This window comes from Macaca fascicularis, chromosome 3 (genome assembly GCF_037993035.2).
Source record: "Macaca fascicularis isolate 582-1 chromosome 3, T2T-MFA8v1.1".
Taxonomy (NCBI): Eukaryota; Metazoa; Chordata; class Mammalia; order Primates; family Cercopithecidae; genus Macaca; species Macaca fascicularis.
Window position 1 is genome coordinate 180,766,156 of NC_088377.1, and position 24,075 is coordinate 180,790,230.

Below are 24,075 nucleotides of genomic sequence, written 5' to 3' on the forward strand. Positions count from 1 at the left end.
TTAGTAGAGATGGGGTTTCACCATGTTGGCCAGGCTGGTCTCGAACCCCTGATCTCAGGTGATCTGCCCGCCTCAGCCTCCCCAAGTGCTGGGATTACAGGTATGAGCCACTGCACTTGACCAAAAATACACTTTTAGTAAAATAAATTCATGAAACAGGTAGATGGGAGTATGGTGTATCTTCTTCAAATACATACATATATCTGAGTTTAAATTATTGCAATACTTCTTTAAACAGCATTTCCTCTAGTATACATTAAGTCATTAAGTTATAATTTGTGTATAGCTCAGAAAGGTCAGAAGAGGAAAAGATTGGCAAAGAAACTAAAACAGATCTATTAAAAATGATTGCCTATCAAGAAAGAGAGAACAAATTATGAAAACACATCCAGGACTGCAGTAAAAATCAATGGGACAAAAGAATTCCATTTATCTAATCTTTTCATTATATAACATTGCTCATTGCTGTATCTCTTGTATGTCTTATATACCAATGTACATACTTATTTGTGACTACAAAGGAATAGAACAAGCTCTTAATTGCATGTTTCAAAAAAACTCTACAGAAAAAGATGTAACATCCCTTCACCTTGAGACTTTAATGATTTAGTTCAACAATGTCAGTAGAACTTTCCATGATCATGGAATTGTTGTATAATATAAACTTTCCTATATGGAAGCTATAGATGGAAGCATGATGGAGCACTTGGTTTAATCACATTAAAGTCTGAGAAGCACTGATTGAGATCACTGAGAAACATTAGTAGCACTTTTGCTCTTATTAGGCAAACATAATTTGACAGTTATCAATGTCCATACAACAAACTCATTCCACATGTTTTTCTTTTTGAGGAGACAAGGTCTCACTCTCTCCCCCCAGGTTGGGGAGCAGTGGTATGATCAGGCTCACTGCAGCCTTAACCTCCCCAAGCTCAGGTGATCCTCCCACCTCAGCCTCCCAAGTAGCTAGGACTATGGCATGAGCCACCACACCCAGCTAATTTTTAAATTTTTTGTGGAGACAGGGTTTTGCCATGTTGCCCAGTCTGGTCTCAAACTCCTGGGTTCAAGTGATCCAACCACCTCAGCCTCCCAATGTGCTGGGACTACAGGCATGCCAAGCCTCATTCCACTTTTTTTTTTTTTTTTTGAGACAGAGTCTCACTCTTGTTGCCCAGGCTGGAGTGCAATGGCGCGATCTCAGCTCACTGCAACCTCCGCCTCCCAGGTTCAAGTGATTCTCCTGCCCCAGCCTCCCAAGTAGCTGGATTACAGGTGCCCGCCACCTTACCTGGCTATCATTCCACCTTTTAACTTAAATATTCTACGGGTGATAGTGTCAAAATCCTTAGGCTTATGGCCTTAGTAGTTATTAATATGACCACATATTAATATTTTCTAGTTTTCACCACAATTATCAAGTTGTCAGGTAGTTGGGTAATGCCCAGATTTTCGCTAGTATAATGTGGCTAGCATTACTTTTTTACAAATAACCTTTCTTCTTATACATTATTTTCCTGAGAGTTATTCCTTTGGGCATATGGCCTTAAAGAAAACAGTAATTTTCTTGGCAGCTTGTGTTTCATTTTGATCTACTGTTGTCCAGAAAACACAACAGCAATCTAGGAGTGTGCCTATTTCCCATACAAGCACATTTGCATTGGATTTTGTCATTATGCTATTTCAATAGATAGGAAACACAAGTAATTCATATCAAAGACTTTTTTTTTTTTTTTTTTTTTTTGAGACAGAGTTTTGCTTTTGTTGCCCAGGCTGGAGTGCAGTGGCACAATCTCAGCTCATTGTCACCTCCATCTCCCGGGTTCAAGCGATTCTCCTGCCTTAGCCTCCCAAGCAGCTGGGATTACAGGCATGCATGCGTCTCCATGCCCAGCTAATTTTGTATTTTTAGTAGAGATGTGATTTCACCATGTTGGTCAGGCTGGTCTTGAACTCCTGACCTCAAGTGATCCACTCGCCTCAGCCCCCCAAAATGTTAGGATTGCAGGCATGAGCCACTGCACCCAGCCCTAGCCTACTGCTTTAATACTAGCAAAATTAATTCACCCACCACAGCTGGATAACTATTACATATATCCTAATTAGTTTAACTTTTAAAAGAGATACTTTCAATGTTAATTCTTTAAAACATCTGGAGATTATTAGGCTGGGCGCGATGGCTCACGCCTGTAATCCCAGCACTTTGGGAGGCCGAGGTGGGCGGATCATGAGGTCAGGAGATCCAGACCATCCTGGCTAACACAGTGAAGCCCCATCTCTACTAAAAATACAAAAAATTAGATGGGCATGGTAGCGGGGGCCTGTAATCCCAGGTACTCGAGAGGCTGAGGCAGGAGAATGGCGTGAACCTGGGAGGCGGAGCTTGCAGTGAGCCGAGATTGTGCCACTGCACACAGCCTGGGTGACAGAACGAGACTCCGTCTCAGAAAAAATAAAATACAATAAAAAATAAAATGAAATAAAAATAAAACATCTGGAGACTGTTATAATAAATGACATCAGAGGACATAAGTGTTTTATATCAACTTTTCTCAATTATGTCTATTAAATATGATTCCTTTCTTATTTTGTTATCCTAGACTTTTTTTTAATTAACTTTTTATCAAATTTAGAACCACTGGGGCTGTGCATGGTGGCTCATGTGTGTAATCCCATCACTTTGGGAGGCCAAGGCAGGAAGACCACTTAAGGTCAGGAGTTTGAGACCAGTCAGAGCAAAACAGTAAGACCCATGCCTCTACAAAAAATTTTAAAAGTTAGCATAGCATGATGGTGCATACCTGTAGTTCTAGCTACATGGGAGGCTGAGGCGGGAGGGTCACCGAGACTGGGAGTTTGAGGCTGCAGTGAGCTATGACTGTGCCACTGCACTCCAGCCTGGATGACAGAACAAGACTCAGTCTCTAAAAAATAAATAAAAAATTAAAAGAAATAAAAAATTTACAAAGAACAATTGTAATCCCTATTGTGTTTTTAATCAATCTACTGTTCTGCTTTGAATCCTGTATCATACAATTTATCATATCATATTAATTTTTTTTTTTTTTTTTGACACAGGGTCTTGCTCTGTGCCCAGGCTGAGAGGCAGTGACGCTCTCTTGGCTCACTGCAACCTCCGCTTCCTGGGTTCAAGCAATGCTCATGTCTTGGCCTCCTGAGTAGCTGGGATTATAGGCATGCGCCACCACCCCTGGCTAATTTTTGTATTTTTAGTAGAGAGGGGGCTTCACCATGTTGGCCAGTCTGGAACTCCCAACCTCAAGTGATCCACTTGCCTAGGCCTCCCAAAGTGCTGGGATTACAGGTGTGAGTTACCGTACCGGCCCATAGCATATCAATATCATAAAATTTAAATGTCCTTTGTTAACTTTTTTTTTTTTAATTGATGTAGTTTTGCTCTTGTTGCCAGGGCTAGAGTGCAATGGCAAGATGTCAGCATGTCAACTCACTGCAACCTCCGCCTCCCAGGTTCAAGCAATTCTCCTGCCGCAGTCTCCCAAGTAGCTGGGACCCACCACCACGCCCGGTTAATTTTCGTATTTTTAGTAGAGACGGGGTTTCACCATGTTGGCCAGGCTAGTCTCGAACTCCTGACCTCAGGTGATCCATCTGCTTCAGCCTCCTAAAGTGCTGGGATTACAGGTATGAGCCACCACGCCTGGCCCTTTGTTAACATTTTAAATATACTTTAAATATTAACAGTAATTTTTCATATCATTGGCTTACACCTTTTCAAAAAACTCTTTAGTGTGCTTAACTATTCTTTTCTTTTCTTTGATCCTCCATCCTTGGCCTCCCAAAGCACTGGGATTACACATGTGAGCCACCACACCCAGCCTACTATTTTCATTATAAAAATTTTATTAGGGAATAAATTATCTCAATTTCCATAAAACAGTACACTGGGAATGTAATTTCTATTAACTCCATAAATTAGATTGGATATTAAGTATAGCATGTTAACTTCATTAAATCTTCTGATTCTGGAACAGAAAATATCTCTCCATTTATTCTGTTTTTTCCTATTGTGAATTTAAATTTTTCTTTTAATGGTTCTCCTTCATTTCCAAAATATTGAATATCATCTGTTGCACTATTATTATTATTATTATTATTATTTCTTTTTTTTTTTTTTGAGACGGAGTCTCGCTTTGTCGCCCAGGCTGGAGTGCAGTGGCCGGATCTCAGCTCACTGCAAGCTCCGCTTCCCGGGTTTACGCCATTCTCCTGCCTCAGCCTCGCGAGTAGCTGGGACTACAGGCGCCCACCACCTCGCCCGGCTAGTTTTTTGTATTTTTAGTAGAGACGGGGTTTCACCATATTAGCCAGGATGGTCTCGATCTCCTGACCTCGTGATCCGCCCGTCTCGGCCTCCCAAAGTGCTGGGATTGCACTATTATTTTTTAATTGTCACTGGTAAATGCAAAATGATCTTATTGAAATTGATGATTTTTTGAAAATGCAAACATCTAGGTAAAAGTTATTCTCTAAGAATTAATCTTTAAAAGTCACTTATTCAATGCTATTGTTTGTGTGTAAATCGTTCTGCAACTCTCCAGGTTGCCTTCAGATCTCACAGCATAACCTCATATGAAAAAAATAGAGAACCAAGGACTCTGTCAACCAGGAGCGGAGCCCTTGAAACCCAGCCAGCCCTCCGCGTACCTTGCCTCCTGGAGAAGTCAAGGCCAGTCACTCAGGCTCTAGCGACAGCCTCTATCCTTGCCATTCTCCCAGGCAGGCCCTCTCCTTGCTTTCTCCACCCGGTGACCCTGGCTTCCTGGCACTCCTTGATAAGGTCGACCTCTGCTTTTTGGTCCTGCACTGTGGTTTCAGATAACCAGTCCCCGCCAGCCCCTACCCAGAACCCTCAGCAGCTGGGCTAAGACTCCACTTTATCAATCCCGGAGGAAGGACTCCTACAGCAAGAAGGGCCTTTGAAAGATAATCCCCTCCAGCCAGCCAGGCGCGGTGGCTTACGCCTGTAATCCCAGCACTTTGGGAGGTCGAGGTGAGCGGACCACGAGGTCAGGAGATCGAGACCGTCCTGGCTAACAAGGTGAAACCCCATCTCTACTAAAAATAGCTGTAGTCCCAGCTACTCAGGAGGCTGAGGCAAGAGAATGGCGTGAACCCGGAAGGCAGAGCTTGCAGTGAGCCCAGATCGCACCACTGCACTCCAGCCTGGGCGAGAGAGGGAGACTGTGTCTCAAAAAAATAAAAAAAAGAAAGGTAATCCCCTCCAGCCTCCACCTCAAAGCAGAAATCCTCTCTGGTGGATTGACCAGATGACCGTGAGCCTCTTTATCTCACAAGGATCTTACCTCATTGTGCTGATGTCCATTTAGCCATTACCATTAACGTTTTCTTTTTCTTTTCTTTTTTTTTTGAGACAGGGTCTTACTCTGTTGTCCAGGCTGGAGTGCAGTGGCACAATCATGGCTCACTGCAGCCTTGAACTCCTGGGCTCAAGCGATCCTCTCACCTAGGCCTAGGTGCTGGGATATAGACGTGAGCCACCATGCCACCCTAATATTCTTCTTGATATTGAGCTGAAAATGACCTCACTGAAACTTCCCACCACTAGACAGGTTCTGCCCTCTGGCTCTGATGTATTTAGCAACTTGTTAGTCAGAAGGAATTAAGAATCTTTGCTTCCCCTTTAGCTCCAGCCCAGATGTCCTAAACTTAAAGCCAAGCCTACGGCACCTGTGCAGATCACGGCGAGATGCAGAATTTTTCCTGTCCTGTGCTAGATGAGGAGTGTGGCACTTCCAAGGTCCCTGAAGTCAGCACTTCCTCTAAATAACTAAAGGAAGCCAGGTAGCCTAATAGGGACCCCTCTGCCTGGAACCCCAAGTGTCCAGGCTTTTCCAAAGCTACCCAAGGTGCTTCTGTCTGAAAGAAAAGTCAAAGCTAGCCCATGCTGCACTGGCTGGGGTCCCTGGCGCTGCCCACCTGGGGGCCTGGTTTTCTTTTTCATTTTTCATCTCCATCCTCAGGCAAGCTTCTTATTCCTCTAGATTCTGTGATTCTCACCCTGAACCCAGTCTCGACCTGCAACATCTCTGTCTCGACTGGGTCTGACCTGCAGCCCCTTCCCTGGCAAACTCTGCTTCGTTTTCCCACATTCCCTAGACTTCTCCCCAGTGGCTTCTTAGGGGCTTTTTCTTTGCCCTAATTTCAGGATATTGATCATGTAATACCTAACCTTGTTTTTAGACTCTCCCTTAATCACCTAGCCTTGTTTCCACATGAATAGGCTCTCCCTTAGCTGACAAAACCGGACAAACTCCATTTGGCTCCTTCATTTACAAGACATCAAGGACTCCTTACCCACCCCCTTCCTCAAGGAGTTAACTTGTGTAAGCTGACTCTCAACATATCAAAGAGTCCAATTCACTGATAAGGTACTGAAGCAAGCAATGTCCCAAGTTTCCAGGATTTTGCTCATGAGGTAAGACCGTAAAGCCCTGAGTTTGTGTGTGGCAGAGCCCCCACATCTATCGCCTTATGATAGATGTAGAGCCCCTGCACTTGGAACTGTTTGTTTCCCTGTAACCATTTGTCTTTTTAATTTTTTTGCATGTTTTTACTTCTGTAGAATTGCTGCAATTAAGCTCCCCCTCCCCTCTCTAAACTAAGGCATAAAGGAAAATCAAGCCCTTTCCTCGGGGCCGAGAGAGTTTCGAGCGTTAGCCGTCTCTCGGTTGCCGGCTAATAAAGGACTCTTAAATTCGTCTCAAAGTGTGGCGTTTCTCTCTAACTCGCTCAGGTACAACACTCGCTCAGCCACGAAGGTGGGGCAGTTTACACTTCCCTTCTATCTGGTTTAAGCACAGAAATTAACATTTATTACGCATTTACTAAGTGACAGGAACTTCACCTCTGTTATTTAATTTAGTAGTCACGATAATCCTACTTTGGGAATATGCCTGATAAAATGAGAAATCAAAGGTGACTGAGATAAGAGGAAGATCCAGTAATGAACAGGTATCCCAAAACACAAGCAAAAACCTAAGCTGGGAAAATGAACAAAAACAGATCTGAAACCTTTTCAAACCAAAAAATATTTAAATCGGCATCCAGAATGATTTAAGCCACTGTTCCCACACTATTATTTAAGCAGGGTGCAAGCAGAGATCGTGGACATAAATCACATAAAGGGTGTGGTAGGAACACAGTATGTGATAGGCACTACTTGTTGTGATTAGTGTCAGGCCTCTGAGCCCAAGCTAAGCCATCATATCCCCTGTGACCTGCACGTACACATCCAGATGGCCTGAAGTAACTGAAGAATCACAAAAGAAGTGAAAATGGCCTGTTTTTGCCTTAACTGATGATATTACCTTGTGAAATTCCTTCTCCTGGTTCATCCTAGCTCAAAAGCTCCCCCACTGAGCACCTTGTGTCCCCCGCCCCTGCCAGCCTTTGTAATTTTCCACTACCTACCCAAATCCTACAAAACAGCCCCACTCCTATCTCCCTTCGCTGACTCTCTTTTCAGACTCAGCGCGTCTGCACCCAGGTGAAATAAACAGCCTTGTTGCTCACACAAAGCCTGTTTGGTGGTCTCTTTACACAGATGCGAGTGAAAATTAATGTTGTACAGACAAGCTCAGCGGCGTGGGCCACGATCAGAGCGTGAAGGGGGTCATGTGTAGGTTTCAGGTGGCAGAACCTTCCTTCCGACTTTCTTCTGATCACTCTGTCCCAGCTCCAGATGCCTAATATTGGCTAGTGGGCTTCGGCCAGGAAATAGTGTGAAAGTCTCCCGTGGCCCTTTGGGGTTTGCTAAGCTAGCGATGCTGAAAGTTTGGTCCCTAGGCCAGCATCATCAGCATCACTTGGGAGGTTGTCAGAAATGCAGATTCTCAGGCCCCATCCCAGACATCCCAGGGTGATTCTCAATCTTTTAGCATGCATCAGCATCACCTAGACAAGTGGTCCGTTAGATTCCTGGGCCCCACCCTGCAGTCTGTGAATCAGTAAATCTAAGGGTGGAGGTCAAGAATTTGCATGTCTAACAATCTGGTTTTATGAACATACTTGGAGTATAGGCAGCTCAGGGTCACCTCCCCAAAAAAGACAACAGGTCCTACAGAAGGTTGGTTAGAAGCTGTGGGAACTCCCCTCTCGCCAGGACAAAAAGAGCTCTCCTACAAATTATTATGAATTTCCCAGGACAAAACAAGCGTTTGCAGAATGCTACCCACATTTGAAGCAGATAAACCTCAAACAAACGGGACAAGTTGCGGTAGGAGGTGATAACTTAAAAAAAAAAAAAAAAAAAGAGCAAAGACATCCTTGAAAGACGCAGAATTGTCTCTCTTTAAGGAACTCAAGCCAAAAGCCTAAAAACAAATGACCTTTTCACTTTTCTCTTCCAGCCACAGAACAAAATGTTATTTTAGCCCAGGCAATAAGTGCTCTCTCTCACCACGGGTGCAGCCTAAACAACTAGCCTGCACAGTGATTCTCATTCCTGGCTACACATAATAATCAACTGGGCAGTGTTGAAAATACCCAAACCTGGGCCCCGCCCTGGAGACTGGCTTCATTTGACTGGGGTGGGAGCCCAGGTGACTCTAGTGTGCAGTCAGAGCTGAGTATCACTGGATATGCTTGTCACATTCAATTCTGGGTTAGATTCTTGAACCGGATGTTCACCTCTGAGTTCTTGCACTTCACACATCGGTAAACACAGGGCTACCTCTGACTCAACAGACCAAAAAGAGACAGTAACCCGAGTCTTTTTTTTTTTTTTTGACAGTAATTTATATTGAAGTACTCCTTCCCTTTCCCTTCTCTCCTTCATCCCCTCTGCTCCCCAACACCCAATAGGGTTGACAAAAACAAAAAGACTGCTGATTTGTATAGAAAACAGGAAATCACTCACCATGATATAAGCCAGGTGAAAAAGGAACCAGGACGTGTGAAAGATAAAATCTAGAGAACATTGAGCTAAAGAATAAAATGTCATCAGTCAAAACCAACCCTAACGAAATACTATTTTAAAGCCACGAGATTCCTATTCCCCATGTTTGTACTTCTGATATTCAAGATTAAATAGCCATGTTATTAGAGGGTAGGGATGGTTCACTGCCTCTAGACCCCCTAGTAAGATGGAGGAGAAACAGAATAGACCGGACGAGATCACATGAGCAGGGTAAGAAAGGATGTGGGGAGAGACAGAGGGTGGAGCCGAAAAAAATGAGCTTGCTTTAACCACAACTGTATTACCCAGAACACACCAGGCACAAAGAGAGCCCCGGCTCACTGCAGAAGATGGTGATCCTAAGGCTGAAGCCACGGCAAGCCCCAGCCTGCACCGAGGGGGAGGAAAGCACCGAGGGCCTTGCAAGACTGGGCAGCAGAGGAGGCCGGGCCTGCTGAGGACGGGGGAGGCAGGAGGCCAAGAATCTGCACATATCCGACGATTGTACCAAGAGTGAGACAAACAGCGCGGGTGCCACCAAAAAAATAATCTTTCTGTTATTATGGACGGTCTCTCCAGTCTTGACTTCTCTAGTCCCCTAAGTTCATGGTTCACAAGCTTTGCTGCCCATTAAAAACCATCTAGGAACTTAAAAAAAAAAATCCCAAAGTTCCAATTCAAACCATAATTAAATCAGAATGTAGGAGTCAGGCATCCATATTTTTTAAAGGTTCCCTAAGTGATCCCAACACGTAGCAAAGTTTGAGAAACATCGCCCTGGGTCCACATCAGGACTGAGAAAAAGGAGAGTAGATGGCCGGAGGTGGTGGTGTTACTGCCAAAATCTTTTTTTTTTTTTTTTTTTTTTTGAGACAGAGTTCCAGTCTTGTTGCTCAGGCCGGAGTGCAAAGGCACGATCTCAGCTCACAGCAACCTCCACTTCCCGGGTTCAAGTGATTCTCCTGCCTCAGCCTCCTAAGTAGCTGGGATTATAGGCATGCACCACCATTCCTGGCTAATTTTGTATTTTTAGTAGAGACAGGGTTTCTCCATGTTGGTCGGGCTAGTCTCAAACTCCTGACCTGAGGTGATCCACCTGCCTCGGCCTCCCAAAGTGCTGGGATTACAGGCATGAGCCACCGCACCCGGCCACCAAAATCTTGATGATCAGAGAAAGTAGTTCACACAAGCCTCCTCTCCTCTCACAGGCTGGCTTCTCCCCACCACTCGCCACAATACTTCCCAGCGTAAGTCCCTCTGAAAGTTAAGGAATACTAACCAGAGAGAGATTAATTAACTGGTTGACAGTATTTCAGGATCCTGTGAGTGACAGAGGAAGGGGCAGAAGCCTCTAGAATAATCTACCGTTTGTGACACAAAGTATGTGCTCAATAAATATTTGTTGACCTGGTGCCTAGGATGCCAAAAGTTTCCTATGTCTTTTGGTCTATCACATAAAAGTAATAGAACCCCTAATCTCTGAGAAAGATCACTTAAAGAAAAATATTTCATTCATTCTGCACTAAAAAATTCATTTCTTTTACTCCCTCAAACTCGAAAGCCACATAAAACTTTGCATTTGCAGTCTTCCAGGAAGCTACCCCTAAGGAAATACATGTTTCTGAAAGTGTGGTTTGACCCCTGCAAATGGATTCTTTAGGATGGTATTTAAAATGCAGATTCTGGGGCGCAGCGACTTACATCTGTAATCCCAGCAGTTTGGGAGGCTGAGTTGGGTGGATAGCTTGAGCTCAGGAATTCAAGACCAGCCTGGGCAACATGGCGAAACCTTGTCTCTATTAAAAATACAAAAAAATGGCCAGGCGCGGTGGCTCAAGCCTGTAATCCCAGCATTTTGGGAGGCCGAGGTGGGCGGATCACGAGGTCAGGAGATCGAGACCATTCTGGCTAACACGGTGAAACCCCGTCTCTACTAAAAAACACAAAAAATTAGCCGGGCCTGGTGGCCGACGCCTGTAGTTCCAGCTACTGGGGAGGCTGAGGCAGGAGAATGGCGTAAACCTGGGAGGTGGAGCTTGCAGTGAGCTGAGATCCGGCCACTGCACTCCAGCCTGGGCAACAGAGTGAGACTTCGTCTCAAAAAAAAATAAAAATAAAAATACAAAAATACAAAAAAGTAGCCGGCCATAGTGGCAGAGGCCTGTAATCCCAGCTACTTCAGAGGCTGGGTGGGAGGATTACTTGAACCCAGGAGGCGGAGGCAGAGGTTACAGTGAGCAGAGATCTTGCCTCTGCACTCCAGCCTGGGCGAGAGAGGGAGACTCTGTCTTGAAAAAAAAAAAAAAAAAGTAAACAAAAATTTAAAAACTAATGAATAAAAACGCAGATTCTCAGGCTCCAACCCACCTGTTGGGAACAGAATTTCCAATACGTGACTTGGGAACCTGCATTTTAGTAGACTCTCCCATGTGATGAAAATGCATGTCAAAGTTTGAGAAGTACTGCTCCAAAGCTGGGTAACTACATCCCAGAAGCTACTCAAAACAATCCATCATGGATGGGAAAAAATACTGGAACTCCTTATATTTTTTAATGTAAAAAAATCTTTTCAGCCCAGAAAAGTATTGCCTGGGCCAAAAGGGCTGGAGGAGTGGGGGGATTCCCTGGTTAACTGAGAAGGGGCGTGAGATAACCTTTAGGGCTGATGAAAATGTGCTGTATCAGCCGGGCACGGTGGCTCAAGCCTGTAATCCCAGCACTTTGGGAGGCTGAGACGGGCGGATCACAAGGTCAGGAGATCGAGACCATCCTGGCTAACACGGTGAAACCCCGTCTCTACTAAAAAATACAAAAAACTAGCCGGGCGAGGTGGCGGGCGCCTGTGGTCCCAGCTACTCCGGAGGCTGAGGCAGGAGAATGGCGTGAACCCGGGAGGCGGAGCTTGCAGTGAGCTGAGATCCGGCCACTGCACTCCAGCCTGGGCGACAGAGCCAGACTCAGTCTCAAAAAAAAAAAAAAAAAAAAAAAAAAGAAAATGTGCTGTATCTAGGGTGTTGTGATGGTTACATAGGTGCCTCCATTTATCAAAACTCTTTAAACAATACACTTTACCTTTTTTTTTAAGATGGAGTCTCACTCTGTCACCCAGGTTGGAGTGCAATGGTGCAATCTTGACTTCACTGCAACCTCCACATCCTGGGTTCAAGAGATTCTCCTGCCTCAGCCACCTGAGTAGCTGGGATTACAAGTGCACACCACGATGCCCAGCTAAATTTTTTTTTGCTTTTTTTAGTAGAGATGGGGTTTCACCATGTTCGCCAGGCTAGTCTCAAACTCCTGACCTCAAGTGAGCCGCCTGCCTCGGCCTCCCAAAGTGCTAGGATTACAGGCATGAGCCATCGCACCCGGCCTCCATACACTTTAAATGGGTACATTTTATTGTATGTAAATCATACCTCAATAAAATTGATTTTAAAAAATTTTAAAAAGTAAAACAGTAAATAGCATACAAATTAAGAATTTTACATCATAGAATGTTTAAATAAATGTACACACATTAGGATTAGGAGTACATGCTCAAAACGTTCTCTGCTGATAGGTATGCGGGATCAAAATGTTAGGAAACGATTTCCCTAGATGACGTCTTTTAGCTTGATTTTCTAAATTGGTCTAAAACATATTAAAATATCTTCTCAGTGCCAGGCATGGTGGTACACATCTGTAATCCCACCTATTCAGAAGGCCGGGGCAGGAGGGTGGCTTGAGCTTAGGAGTTTGAGATTAGCCTAGGCAAAACATTGAGACCGCTGTCTCTATTTTAATAAATAAATAAGTAAATAAATAAAAATAGTACATAAAAAAAATAAAATACAATCTCTTCCCTGTATAGGAAATAGGGAAAAGATCATGAAATAAGTCTCCCCTCTCTCCTCCCAACCTGAGACCAGCTCCCCTGCTGCAATTTGGTTAAAGTGATTACTCACTGGGCCTGAAATCCTAGGTGCTACTGAAACCTTTTATCCCTTTTTTATGCCCATGTTATTATGGCTTCTTCTATCCCAAAGTAGCCATAGGTAAAGATCACAGATGCCTGGTTTGGAAGTAAATACAGGCAGAAGCAGTAAGCAAATCAGAACCATTTAATGGATGGAAAAATATATCTACTTATTTTAAATGTTTAATTTTGCCAACTCTGCATTATGTAAAAAGTAGAAAATACTGTGTTATCACATGCTTCATTTGTCACTATTTAAGATTTTTATCATGGTTCACAATATTACAATGTCATTATATTTGTTAGCTTAATTCCTTTTTTTTTTTTTTGAGACAGAGTCTCGGCTCACTGCAAGCTCCGCCTCCCGGGTTCACGGCATTCTCCTGCCTCAGCCTCCTGAGTAGCTGGAACTACAGGCGCCTGCCACCTTGCCCGGCTAGTTTTTTTGTATTTTTTAGTAGAGATGGGGTTTCACCATGTTAGCCAGGATGGTCTTGATCTCCTGACCTCGTGATCCGCCCGTCTCGGCCTCCCAAAGTGCTGGGATTACATGCTTGAGCCACCGCGCCCCGCTGTTAGCTTAATTTCTAAAGAAAACTGCAGACACTGAGAGTCAAATTTGATCAAATTAAAAATTTGAGATGTAGTGATTGTGAAAAGAGAACAAAAATTCCCAAATGATTCTTACAGGGTGCACCCTGTTGTGTCACGATGTTGCAGAAAACAGCATGTCTCTAGGGCCACCAGTCCGACAACAACATGACTCCATGGACAGTGCAGAATTAGTAACAGAAGGAACTTCAGAAAGACTTCTCCTAGATGAATACGCCAGCACAAACAACACAGAACATGCAACAGTAAAATGCAAATCATGTTTCCTTAGTGAAAGGAGCAGACACAAAAGGTCACATATTATTAGGTTCCATTTATAGGAAATGTCCAGAATTGGAAAACAAACAAAAAGTAGGTTAGAGATTGCCCGGGGCTGAGGAAAGGGAAGAATGAGGACTGGTTCCTGATGGGTGTGGGGTTTCTCTTTGGGGTGATGAAAATGTTCTGGAATTCCAATAGTGGTAATAGTTGCACAACATCATGAATGTACTTACTACCCCCTGAACTGTACACTTTAAAATAGTTTTACTTTGGGAGGCCCAGGTAGGTGGGCAGATCACCTGAGGTCAGGAGTTCGAGACCAGCCTGGCCAACATGGCGAAACCCTGTCTTTACTAAAAATACAAAAATTAGCCGGGCGTGGTGGCACACGCCTGTAATCCCAGCTGCTGGGGAGGCTGAGGCAAGAGAATCACTTGAACCCAGGAGAAGAGGTTGCAGTGAACCGAGATCGCACCACTGCACTCCAGCCTGGGTGACAGAGTGAGGCTCTGTCTCAAAATAAAATAAATAAATAAATAGTTTTAGCCATTTTTAAAATGGTAAAAAAAAAAAAAAAAAAAAACTGTTACAAACAAAAATAGAGTGCCAAGATGACCAAAAAAGTAAAATGCAAATAAGAAGCAACTACTAAGATGCCAAGTAAGACAAACTTAAAAAACAAGTAATGAGACTTAAAAGGGCTAGAGACACAGAATATATAAAGAATTAAAACCACAATGAGGGCTGGGCGCGATGGCTAACGCCTGTAATCCCAGCACTTTGGGAGGCCAAGGCGGGCTGATCACGAGGTCAGGAGATTGAGACCATCCTGGCAAACATGGTGAAACCCCGTCTCTACTAAAAAACACACACACAAAAAAAATTAACCGGGCTTGGTGGTGGGCACCTGCAGTCCCAGCTACTTGGGAGGCTGAGGCAGGAGAATGGCATGAACCCAGGAGGCAGAGACTGCATTGAGCCGAGATTGTGCCACTGCACTCCAGCCTGGGTGACAGAGCGAGACTCCATCTCAAAGAAGAAAAAAAAAAACACAGTGAGATACAATTTGCATTCTTTGTATTGGCACAAATTTTAAAAAGCTGATGATACCACTTGGCTACGATGTGAGGCAAGGGAAGGCTCTTATTCTTCTGGTGGGAGTATAACTTGGCAAACACACTTCAGAAAACAATTTGGTATTATCACATAAAACTTAAGAATCAAAATTCCACTACTAGATCCCTAGGGAAACTCATGTAACATGTACACAAAGAAGCATATACCAAAATGTTCACAGCATAATGGTTTAATAGCAAAAACTTAAATCAATTTCACTTTGTTTTTTTCAGAGGCAGGGTCTCATTCTGTTGCCCAGGCTGGAGTGCAGTGGCACACTTGCACCTGACCGCAGCCTCATCCTCCCAGGCTCAGGTGATCCTCCCACTTCAGCCTCCTGAGTAGTTGGGACTACAGGTGTGTGCCACTGTGTCCAGCTAATTTTATTTTTTAATGTTTTTGTAGGCGCTATATTGCCCAGGCTGGTCTCGAACCCCTGACTTCAAGAGATCTTCCCGCCTTGGCTTCTCAAAGTACTGGGATTACAGATGTTAGCTATTGAGCCCAGTCTCAATTTTAATAATAAGAAAATCAATGTATAAATTGTGTACATTCATGCAAAAGAAAGTAATGAAAACATTTCAGTGAATCAGAGTAGTCTTTCTCTAAAAGTGGTGGGGCCCAGAGCAAGGTTATAAATGGAGGCTTGGATACAAATGTCTAAACATTTAATAGTAATAAATCATGCTCAGCTGGGCTCAGTGGCTCATGCCTGTAATCCCAGCAGTTTGGGAGGCTGAGGCAAGAGGACTGCTTGAGCCCAGGCACTTGAGACCAGCCTGGGCAACATAGTGAGACCCTGTCTCTAAACACACACACACACAAATTAGCCAGGTATGGTGGCACTAGCCTGGTTCCAGCTACTGGGAGGCTGATGTGGGAGGATCATTTGAACCCAGGAGGTCAAGGCTGCAGTGAGCCATGTTTGCACCACCACACTCCAGCCTGGTGACAGAACAAGACCCTGTCTCAAAAAAAAAAAAAGTATGTATATATAATCACATAATAAAAACTTTAATACAAAAACTTTTAAAATTTGTTATAAAAAAAATTTTTTTTGAGACAGAGCCACACTCTGGTGCCCAGGCTGGTGTGCAGTGGCATGAACATAGCCCACTGTAACCTCAAAATTCCTGGGCTCAAGCAATCCTTCTGCCTCAGCCTCCAGCATTGCTAGGACTACAGGCATGCACCACCACACCCAGCTAATTCTTTTCGTTTTTTATTTAATTATTTATTTTATTTTATTTTTTATTTTACTTTTTAACTTTTTTTTTAACTTTTTTATTTTTTGATGGGGTCTCACTATGTTGTCCAGGCTGGTCTTGAACTCCTGTCCTCAATCCTCTCATCTTGGCCTCCCAAAGCACTGGGAGTACAGCCATGTAGTGCTTTGCACCCAGCTCAGAAAAAAAAAAAAAAAAAAAAAAATTAATTCAAATAATGACTATTTCAAAGCCTTCTAATTGGCATAAGTCAAAAAAGTTTGATAACACCAAGCATTAGTTGGCCAGAAAATGAAGAAACGGGGACACTCAAACGTATAAGTATAAATTGGCACAGCCACCTTTATACTAATTTGTCAGAATCTGGAAAAGTTGAAGCTATGTAATATTCAAACCAACAATTCTGCTTCCTAATGATCTACCCTGGAAAAGCTCTAACCATGAGCACCAAGAGACACTTGCATGTAAATTCTTGACAGCTTGATTTGGTATAACAAAAACTTGGAAATATACCATATATCCCTTACTGGGAGGAACAGGTAACTGAACTGTGGTATAAATCCTATGATGAAATACTTTTCAACTCTTTTTTTTTTTTTTTTTTTTTTGAGACGGAGTCTCACGCTGTTGCCCAGGCTGGAGTGCAGTGGCCCGATCTCAGCTCACTGCAAGCTCCGCCTCCTGGGTTCACGCCATTCTCCTGCCTCAGCCTCCTAAGTAGCTAGGACTACAGGCGCCCGCCACCGCGCCCGGCTAATTTTTTGTATTTTTAGTAGAGACGGGGTTTCACTGTGGTCTCGATCTCCTGACCTTGTGATCCGCCCGCCTCGGCCTCCCAAAGTGCTGGGATTACAGGCTTGAGCCACCGCGCCCGGCCCTTTTCAACTCTTAAAATGAATAAACTAGGTCCTTGTGTAGCAATATGAATAGATCTCCAAAACACAGCATTGAATAAAAATTTGAAAACACAAAAAATAATACTACATTTTGCATATGGATAAAAATATATATGAGGAAGTTATAAAATCATGGAAGAGCAAGATACACACCAAAATCATGATTGAAGCTACTTCTTAGGAAAGAGGGAAATGAGACTGGGGGATGAGAAAAAAATAACCTTAGGTCTGTTATGATTGTTTACTATATTTTAAAAGAGGAGCAGAATTGAAAAATGTGAACACTTATTTATTCTAGGAGGGGAGTTATAACTTGTATGGGTTCAGAATAAATATTCTCTGGTGCTTGTTATATTATTCTTTGCGTTTTTCAGTATTCTATCCAATTTGCGAAATAGTCAACTAGTCCTCTTCCCATCTACCCACCCCCACCCAAAATGTGAACTAACCGAAAAGGAAAGACACAAACAGGAAAGAACCCAGAGGAAACACCCACATTGGCAAAAACCACAAAGCAAGGTAAAGACGCTTAGGCAGCCTGCTTGAAACAGTTAAACAGAAATCATGCAGGCAAAAAAAAAATTTTGAATTAATAACTTCATATAGTTACTGGACAATGGAAGTAGCTAGTTAAGAAGCCAAGGCTGGGTGCGGTGGCTCACGCCTGTAATCCCAGCACTTTGGGAGGCCGAGGTGGGCGGATTGCCTGAGCTCAGGATTTGGAGACCAGCCTGGGCAACATAGTGAAACCCCGTCTCTAAAATACAAAAAAGAAAAAAAATTAGCCAGGCGTAGTGGCAGGCGCCTGTAGTCCCAGCTACTCGGGAGGCTGAGGTAGGAGAATCGCTTGAACCCAGAAGGTGGAAACAGCGGTGAGCCGAGATCACGCCACTGCACTCCAACCTGGGGACAGAGCCAGACTCTGTCACCACAAAAAAAAAAAAAAAAAAAAAAAAAAAATCAAGCAAGGCCAGGAGCGGTGGCTCATGCCTGTAATCCTGCACTTTGGGAGGATGGGAAGATCGCTTAAGCCCAGGAGTTTGAGAGCAGCCCAGGGAAAATGGCAAAATCCCATCTCTACTAAAAAATACAAAAATTAGCTGGGTGTGGTGGCTCATGCTTGTAATCCCAGCTACTTGGGAGGCTGAGGCAGGAGAATCCCTTGAACCCGGGAGGCCGAGGTTGTAGCAAGATCACGCCACTGCACTCCAGCCTGGGCGACAAAGTGAGACTCTGTCTCGGGGGAAAAAAAAAAAAAAGCAAGCCGGACGTGGTGGTGCCCACCTGTAGTCCCAGCTACTCAGGAGGCTGAGGCAGGAGGATCATCTGAGCCAGAAATTCGAGGAATTCGAGGTGGCAGTGAGCTATGACCCTGCCACTGCACTTCAGCCTGCGTGACAAAGCAAGACCTCATTTCTAAAGAAAAAGAAAAAAAAACAACAAAAAAAGAAGTCGTGCAGATCTAGATTCAAATACCAATCCTGCCAGCTTCTAGTTATGTTACTTTCAGTAGATTTCTGAAAAACTCTATGCCTGAGTTTCCTATAATAAGGATGGGACTTAAAATACTACCTTAGGAGCTACCCTAAAGACTAACCTGGATATCATCTCCAAAGTGCTTATCATAGTGGCTGGCACATAGTTATTTGTTCGATAAATAGTGATTATTTTTGCATCAGAACTGGGATTAGAACTCCCTGTGTGGGCATATATTTCAGCAAAGCAAATAGAAATATCCAAACCGATTCACCAAAACAATTATCCAACATCGAAGCAAGCCCTGTTGTCAACTAAAATGTATAACTAAAAACATTGCAAAAGAAAAGACAGAAATTACAGGACAGGATAAATCCTATCTATAAATAATAGTACCACAGACAAAATTTTATACACCCAGCACAATGCAAATCGTCCCCCTGTAAACAGAGACCAGTTTACTGAACTGATAGTAACATCAAGATGGGTAGCAGGCCGGGCGCAGTGGCTCACGCCTGTAATCCCAGCATTTTGGGAGGCCAAGGTGGGCGGATCACGAGGTCAGGAGATCGAGACCATTCTGGCTAACAGGGTGAAACCCCCATCTCTACTAAAAAATACAAAAAATTAGCCGGGCGTGGTGGCGGGCGCCTGTAGTCCCAGCTACTCAGGAGGCTGAGGCAGGAGAATGGCGTGAACCCGGGAGGCGGAGCTTGCAGTGAGCCGAGATCTCGCCACTGCACTCCAGCCTGGGCGAAAGAGCGAGACTCTGCCTCAAAAAAAAAAAAAAAAAAAAAAAAAAAGATGGGTAGCAATTAGTTAACAGACCCCATTAACTGGTAATCTACAAAGAAAGTCCTCAAACTCACAAGTGGCAGTTTTGGAAGACAAGGTTTTATAACTTGCTAAGAGGAGAATATTTTTAAAACATACTTAGGGAGGAAAAAAAAACATGTTTTCTAGGACCCGAGGGGAAAAAAAAAAAAAAAAAAAAAATTCTCCCAGAGGTCCTTATTAGAACATTTTATACATTAATAGATTAAAAGTTTGTAATTCCTAAATTCAAAAGTGATGTAAAACGAATTAAAAATATGGCTCGGCCAATAAACGTTAGGAAATAAGATTTTATCACTCTACTAAAAAAAAATAAACTTTATTGAATTCTCTGGAGGGCCCATCCAAATTTAGATAGACCAAATAATCCCTATATTATATATATTCTTATAAAAGTGGGGGTTAACAACCCAATTAACGACTTTAAAACAATTTTGCTATTTCAAACCAGGGAAAAATATACCATAATAAAATCCATAAAACTAAAATTTCGAAGTGTATTGCCTGCAACAAATTGAAACTAAGTATTTAAATGTTAGATATGTAACATATGAAAACAATTATAAGTCAGGCAAGGTAGTGGCTTAGGACTGAAATCCCAGCACTTTGGGAGGCCTAGGCCGGCAGATGGCTTGAGCTCAGAGTTTGAGACCGGCCTGGCCAACATCGCGAAACCCCATCTCTACTAAAAATACAAAAAATTAGCCAAGCATGGTGGCACACACTTATAATCCCAGCTACTTGGGAGTCTGAGGCAGTAGAATTGCTTGAACCTGAGGCAGAGTTTGCAGTGAGCTGAGATCAGGCCACTGCACTCCAGCCTTGGGTGACCCTATCTCAAAAAGTAAAAAAATAAAAATAAAAAATAAATTTTTTAAAGGATTATGTCTACGTAGGCTTTTTCCTGAAAATACAAGTTGGATATAAGACAATCAGGGACATTTGAATACCAACTGGATATTAGATGATATTAAATTGTAATTTTTTTTATAAAAATGTGATTATTGTACTGTATTATGTTAATAAAACAGTTCTTATCTTTTAGAGATACTAAAGTACTTAGTAATCAAATGGTTGCTGAGGTTTGCTTTAAAATAACACATTGGAGTTGGGGACATACGGGGAATAGGGAGAACAAATGAAACAAAACTGGCCATATTTTGAAAACTGTTTAAATGAAATGATGAGTACAAGGGGCTTCATCATTTTTTTCTCTCTACTTTTGAGTATGTTGAAAATATCCATAGTAAGAAATAAAAAAATAAAAAGCATATGTATTTCAAACTAAAAGTCAACACTAGTTGGTGAGGAATTTGTCATAATAGAAAAGATAGTAACAGAAAAATCATAACAAAGCCTTCCAACCATGTTATTTGGTGTAGTGCTAGAACATGCTAGAATGTTCCTTCCTTTTCTATCCCCGCCCTCTGCTCTCTTCTCCTTCTCAGATACTTCTTCGGTGACCAGCGACAACTTAGATGATTTCCTCAATACCCGTAACTCCCAGCAACTCAGAAATAACCTTCAAATTATTGCCTCACAACATATTAAAGAAATTTTTAAATAAAGGAACACATTCAAGAACTTTTTAAAAACGTTAGAGTGAGCTGAAAGGGTTTTTGCTGTAAAGAAATTTTTTTTAAAAATATATTGTGTCCTCTACCTCATCCATCTAAAACACTTACCTTTGTGTGTTTTATTAAACGTATACTGGGGGTGAGTGACTGGAGTTTTTGTTTGTTAGGTGCGTGATCAAAAGTTTGCTGACCGGGTCGGACGAGGTGGCTCACACCTGTAATCCCAGCACTTTGGGAGGCTGAGCAAGACAAGTGGATCACCTGAGGTCAGGAGTTCGAGACCAGCCTGGCCAACATGGTGAAACCCTGTCTTTACTAAAAATACAAAAATTAGCCAGGTGCGACGGCGCGTGCCTGTAATCCCAGCTACTCGGGAGGCTGAGGCAGGAGAATCGCTTGAACCCGGGAGGTGGAGGTTGCAGTGAACCGAGGTGGAGTCACTGAACTCCAGCCTAAAAAGTTTGCTGACCACCATTTTAAACCCTGGGATACAATTCAAAGTGTTTAAGAATGGGCCAAGTGTAAAAAGTACTCTACCGAGAAAAGTAATTGAGCAGAAGCACATAGTGACAGAAAGGGTGGAAGGAAAGACTGACCAGAGAGAACCATTCATTAATTCAACAAGGCATTCATTCAGTTCACTGAGAAATGAGTTGGGAAGGCGGAACCCGCCAAGACGGGAAAGAGACTTCACAAAAAGGATTTGGTGATGACAGATTGTGAGGAAGAGGATTAAGACCCCCCCTGGGGGAAAAGATGAGTTTGACTCTATGGACAGGACACATGCGGGAGAGGAAGGGCCTGGGATCAAGGGAAAGGCCTGGACAGCGAATGTGGACCTGGAAGCCATCTTTTCAGATGTGCAGCTGTCCCCGAGGGAGCAAGCTCTCTTAGTGAGAAACTGGGAAGAAAATCACTCAAGAGGCTTAACCCAAACCTTGCAGCACACCTGCATTTAGACGGAAAAAAAAAAAAAAAAAAAAAAAAAGGCAAATGGAAACATTAGCAGCGGCCCGAGAGGTAAGCCGCACTGCTTCCAACCAAGGCAGGTGGTCAACTGCGCGCGCCACCGTGGAGAGACCACCCGGAGGGAAGGCCCGCGGCTGCTACAGATTCAGGAACCTGGAAAAAGACTACCCCTGTTAAGCGCCAGGCATCAGAAAAGCGGTGATGAGGGGCATGGGGGTGACCAGGAAGGGAGGGACAAGCAGAGAGACCTGCGGCTCGCTCTGGCGGAGACGGACAGGGGGCCCAGCGCGGCTGGTTGCTGGCTCCGCCACGTCTAGGGAAGAAGGTAGCAGGGAGGGAAAGACTCAAGATACCAAAGAGTAGAGGCTCTTTCCTTCCTTCCCAACCCTGCCTCCCGCTTCTCTAGGCCCTGGCTGGCTCCAGAGCACTTTATTCTTCTGATTGGTGAGGGCGGGCGGGGAAAGGGGTAGAGGTTGAGCCTGGTCTCCGCTAGGCACTAGCATTTTAGCCATTCTCGAAAAAAGGTCTGGAGGTGCCGGAAGGAAGGGAACGGTAGAAGCGCGGGTCCTGCAGGGGCTCCCAGAGGGGAGCAGAGAAGGGAGTGGCTGAAGGCAGAGGCTGTCAGGTGCGGGGTCCCGGCGAGGCCGTGCCCCTCCCAGAACAGTGCCCGCGCCCCTCCCAGAACAGTGCCCGCCTGGACAGTCCACCCAGACCAGGGTTGCGGACAGCGCCCCTCCCTCCGGGTGCACTTACCGCTCCGACTGAGAATAGTTGCACCGGCCCAGCAAGTTGAGCTTGCAGAGATGCAGGTTATCGCAGGGTCTCTGGCAGTACTTGCGACGGCAGACCCGGGCTCGAGTGGTGGCCACCACCGATCGGGTGATCCCGGCCTCGCCGCTGGTTTCCAACACCACAAAGCGGTCGGGCCCGGCTACCTGCAGCACCTCACAGAGCTGCGGCTCAGACAGCGCGATCTCCTCGAGCAAAGCGTCCAGGGCCATGCGGCCCCCGTGGGCGCACAGGATTTTGGTGATGAAGCAGCACACCTCCGGGTCCGCCATGGCGCGCTGGCTGTGCTGGCTCCGCCGCGGCGCGGGACTCGGTTCCGCGGAAATCGAAACTTACAAGTGTACAGGGGCGGGCGCGGGCGGTGCTCCTGCTGGGCGCGCCCGGAGTCAGCGAGGGCGCGCTCTCCGTCGCCGTTAGTCCAGCCCAGCGATCCACTCTCCGCTCTCAGGTCAACAGGCTAGCTCTCACCGACCGGGTCCTAGTGGCAGGTTTACAGCCGGCCGCAAGGGCAACTGGGTGGAAAGAAAGAGAACGCGCGGGCAAATCCGCTGGTGACCGCCTGGGGTGGCCGCTCTCGGTTCTAGGCTCGGCGAGGGTGAGGTTCCCCAGCCGGGCTCCGCGTGGCTTCTTTAGAAAGAAGAGAAACTAAAAGCGATCTTGGGGCTCTGGCCGGTGTTTTTATAAGCCAGCCGACTGAGGCGTGTGACGCAAGTCTTGGGAGCCCTGTTGAGGAGTGCGCACCCCACCCATTCCCGGAAAGAGCAGACCCTAGCGAGCGCTTCCTGCGAGCCGTGCGCTCTGCCTCCGTTGGTAGTAAATCTTCCCAGCAACTCCATACTGTAGATATTATTATCCTCACCCCGAACTTGAGGAAGTAACTTGCACAAACACGCACTGGCATCAAGCGGAGCTCAGATGCCACCGAGGTTCCCCAGATCGCGTCCCCAAGCCCCAAATCGTGGTCTGCCCGGTCCAGGACCGATGTGTAACTTTCTCCTCCACCACCGTGCCCTCTTAAAGAACAACGATTGTCACTCTCCCTCGTTTCTGCCTTCTCACGAACTTCTGGACGAACCACTTCTTGACGTGGTCTTGCTTACCTAGAATCGCTAACTGGGTGCCCTGAACCACTGCCTATACCTCAATCACGATGGACATGCTAAGACGTATCCCAAGATTTCAGATCGGTTCCTCCCTGTAGAGATTGAGACAAGAACTTTTCCACCGTGGGGACACACTTTGACCCCCAGAGTTGACGTATTGTTTTTAAGTGAAAACATTGAGCTACAGAAGAGGTAGAAAGAAATCTTAATGAAACTTCTCTTATCTGACTAAAGCAGAAACTCCCGAAAACATGGTGCCATTAACAGCCCCTCAGAGTATTCAGCTGCCAGGAAGATAGACT

At 44.6% G+C, this 24,075-nt stretch overlaps 1 protein-coding gene across 6 annotated transcripts in view; it reads right to left on the bottom strand.

Annotated features, from left to right (window-relative positions):
• Positions 1-23,323, bottom strand: part of ZC3HAV1 (zinc finger CCCH-type containing, antiviral 1) — a 73,606-nt gene extending 50,283 nt beyond the window's left edge. For 5 of the 6 annotated variants that reach the window (XM_005550902.4, XM_015448114.3, XM_065542632.2 and 2 more), the window contains exon 1: positions 22,635-23,323. In XM_005550902.4, the coding sequence (XP_005550959.3) occupies positions 22,635-22,942 (308 nt within the window). In that variant the 5' untranslated portion in view covers positions 22,943-23,323. Of the gene's footprint in view, positions 1-5,345; positions 5,482-22,634 lie in introns of those variants that run through there. The other variant, XM_065542631.2, reaches the window with a different exon arrangement.
• Between the last annotated feature and the right edge of the window lie 752 nt (positions 23,324-24,075).